The 3,740-nt window shown below is 35.2% G+C and overlaps 1 protein-coding gene across 1 annotated transcript; it reads right to left on the minus strand.

Annotated features, from left to right (window-relative positions):
• Positions 1-1,719: 1,719 nt before the first annotated feature.
• LOC110109752 (beta-cubebene synthase-like) lies at positions 1,720-3,461 on the minus strand (the record flags this gene model as incomplete). The annotated part of the gene is made up of 3 exons (XM_028691896.1): positions 2,483-3,461; positions 2,025-2,397; positions 1,720-1,906 (listed from the first exon to the last, which is right to left on the minus strand). Coding segments are annotated over exons 1-3 (771 nt in total), but the record flags the coding sequence as incomplete, so codon positions are not given.
• Positions 3,462-3,740: the final 279 nt, after the last annotated feature.

The following is a 3,740-nucleotide window of genomic DNA, read 5'->3' on the forward strand; positions in this document are numbered from 1 at the left end:
AAAATAACACAATAAAAAGCCAAACAAACCAAAACTACCCAAGACAGACTCACTGATCACTTCCTATAGCTCTGTTTTACACCATCCTAAATTCCACAACCAAAGCTCTAATACCACTAAAATTGTCACGACCCGACCCTATCCGGGACGGATCCCGCTTGCACCGGGTCACGACCGGAATGAAACGAACTGACTTACTGACGAGGATCTGGTTATGGAATTTGGTTCGGAACTAAATTTTTCAAATAATTTAACTCAAACAGACACACAGACACAGAGCTATTATGAATCATCAAACACAGCGGAACAAAATATCTATCATTTTCTTTTCCTCAAAACAATCATCTACAAATACAGTACATGGCTCAGACAGAAAGGAAAGACAGAACAGAAAAGCCATGACTGTACAAAAATCAAAAGTACAAAATAATACCTACGGATCAGACTATGAAATCTATTCCTGGACTTCCTTCCCTTTCCCAGAACCTGAAAACCACCAGAAAACAAGGATGAGCTCAACAGCTCAGCAAAGCAACAAACCTCTCAGAATCCAAAACCAAACATCATACAAATCCGTACAGAAATCAGAACAGAATCGGACAAATACCAAATCGGACAGATCAGAACGAAACAGATCAAATCAGAACAGATACGGACAGATCAAATCAGACAGAACAGAACAGGACAGATATCAAAGCAAATAGAACTGTACGGAAACAGAAGTCATCTCAAATCAGAAACAGAACATATCAGACATATCAAATCAACAGAATCAGAATCGTACAGAAATCAGAATTCAAATTATAGCGGAGCAGAACAGAATCGTATCAGAATAATATCAGAATCATATCATACAAATCAGATCAATTCATATCGTACAGAAATCAAAATCAGAATTGCTTACAGAACATATACGGAAATCAGAATCATATCAAATCAGATATCAGATATTATTCAATTCATAGCTAAATGCCCTGACACTGACGGAATCTCAACGAATTCCGGCCCCTTATGCCTCCCTTCCCAGACACTGACAGAATCTCTCGGATTCTGGCCCCTTATGCCTCCCTTTGTGCTCACGGCACCATAACAGATGTGCTTATAGCACCAGAACAGAATTCATCGGATCCGGAACAGAACAGATATCAGATTTCAGATTTGAGCTCATTTCAGATTTTCCAGACACTGACTGAATCGCTTAGGATTCAGGCCCCTTATAACTCCCTTTTTATAGCATATACAGATAGCATATCAATTCAGAAGAAATATGGACAAATCATAAATTAGACAAAAATCGGGTAGCACAACGGCAGTATACGGAATTTACACAACTTTTCCTGAAAATCACAAAATACCAAATTTGCACATAATGTAGATAACAACATTTCAGAATATTTATTCTACTGCACAGACAATTTTCAATTCGCAGAAAAATTTAGTCGACTAAAAACACAGTCGAATCAAAAACACCGGACAAAAATCTCCAGAAAATAACCAAAATGTACACACTCGGCACGTCAACAACATACAGAAAGTTACGCCGTAAAAACTGAACCAATCGAAATATACGGACGAAAATCACTAACGGAAACAAAATCCGGACAGAAAATACCGCCAAACACGACGGTTCTGAAAATTGAGAAAGGCGGAATGTGCCTTACCTTGCGTACAGCAATCCCAGATCGTCCTAGACGATCCTGGAGCAGATTTTGATATTACATCTAGTGTCCCATAAATATCATAAATATCATCTGTTGTCACAGCAAGGGCCATCAGCTTTGTCATAATAACTCTAGCATGTGAATAGCAGTGTTCACAGTAGGTTGTAAGCATCCAGAAGTAGGATTCTACTATTCGATCACGTACAAATGGTAAGTCTTTGAACAAGCCTAACTCTTTCCACCACCTGAAAACCACATGAATTAAAAATTTCTAAGGGATATATATATATAAGTAAAAAAAGTAATTTAAGTGCTATTAAAATTAGAAGTAAAAAAAGAAAAGAAAAAGAAAGATAAACTTACTCAGATATGATTCGAAGCTCCTCTTGATAAGTAGCTTGCAATATATTGAAATCAAATTTTGCAAAATCAAGTAGTTTTTTATTGCACAATTTGTACTTGTCATAAATTTCTATGTAATTTCTAGCCTTGAACCGATCAGGTGTTCTAACCAATGGAAATTCCAAAGCACTTGTCACCATCAAAGCAAAAGATGGCTCCATCTTGCAGATCAATGACTTCAAGTGAAACCTTGAAAATTTTTTAGCTTTCTCTAGTATTTCTTCATCAGGAAATCCAAGATAAGCAGATTCATACAAGCTTAGTAAACCTTTCACATTGTTGCAGAAGCAAGCCATGAAATCTCCTTTATCATCCAAAAACCTATTGAATACATCTGCAATATGTTTTAAGATAAATGATTTATGTTTACTTTAATTGTAGCTTTTGAGTTTATAGACGTTATGATGTTATGTACGTACTAGAACTTATGCTATATCTTTGTTGTCGTAATAGTCGAAAATGAAGTGCAACTGCATATAGATCATCATCAATGATGTTGATCTTCTGAACTCTATAGAATATATCATTGATTTCCTTCTCAAAATGATATGCCACTCCAAGCCATTGAATTGAATCAATCAGTTCAAGTGATTTTAATGGATCTGTAGCATTTATAAGAATTTTCTTCATCTCCGTTCTGAGCTCTTCGTTATTTTCTTTTTGCTCTGCCTATATTATTTTGCTCGAAAATAGTAAGTATTACTTGAAATGATAGTCATAGCTAGAAGATTAGTTTGTCTATAAGAAGTTGGACGAATCAAAATGAAGTCAACCAAAACTATTTATAATTTAGTTAAATACTATTTCCTTATAGTTTTGAAAATATTATTAAAATTAGAACAACATCTTTTGAGAGCCGAAGAACTTTCTCAAAATTATTCCTACCTAAATAACCAAAAACAACTGACCGTTGATATTACCTCTCCATCAGGAAAAATTATTAACTGGGTGTTCATACGAGTCCGGAGGTCAATTCGGACGTGCTATGTCACCCAATGCACAGTGCGTTGAATGATGTGGCATGTCCAGATTGACATATGGATGTATTCAGATACTGCATAGAATAATCTCTCCTCCATCAGCCATTGATGCTCTATTGCTACTATTGCATAAATTAACATATTTAATAAAAATTAAAAAATAAAAGTAATTTAAAATTATACCCCTTAACTACAACAGAAATAATTTTATAAAAGCTGAGGAGAACTTTTTTTTTTTGAAGAGAATAACACATCCTCCTTTGAAGAGTATATATACTACTAATTACCAGACTGGTATTTGATTGTAATGGTGAATAGTTGATGAAATAATCTCCCCAAACAGTTGGGTGGTAATCTGCAGATTGGCGAGAAGTTGTCAGAGGTACAGGAAGAGCCTCCATTAAAGTCACTTTACTTAGAAAGGAAGATATGCTTAGAGAAGCTAATTTTTATGGCTAAATGTGTTGATGGTGTGAACAATTTATAACAGCTAGCGCGAGATGGAGTGATGGAAAGGCCAAGATTTAAGAAATAAAAGGACAGATATTTTCATTAGATGCCGACGAAAATTGATTGGTCATTCTTCGATTCATGGAACGACAAATATTGATGGTAGATCCAATCAAAATATTGTCCTATTAAAATAAGATATTTTTTATGACTTTTGTTGCGTCCTGGAATATTCGCGGCGGTAGAG

This window comes from Dendrobium catenatum, unplaced genomic scaffold, assembly GCF_001605985.2.
Source record: "Dendrobium catenatum unplaced genomic scaffold, ASM160598v2 original_scaffold_83785, whole genome shotgun sequence".
In the NCBI taxonomy this organism is placed as follows: Eukaryota; Viridiplantae; Streptophyta; class Magnoliopsida; order Asparagales; family Orchidaceae; genus Dendrobium; species Dendrobium catenatum.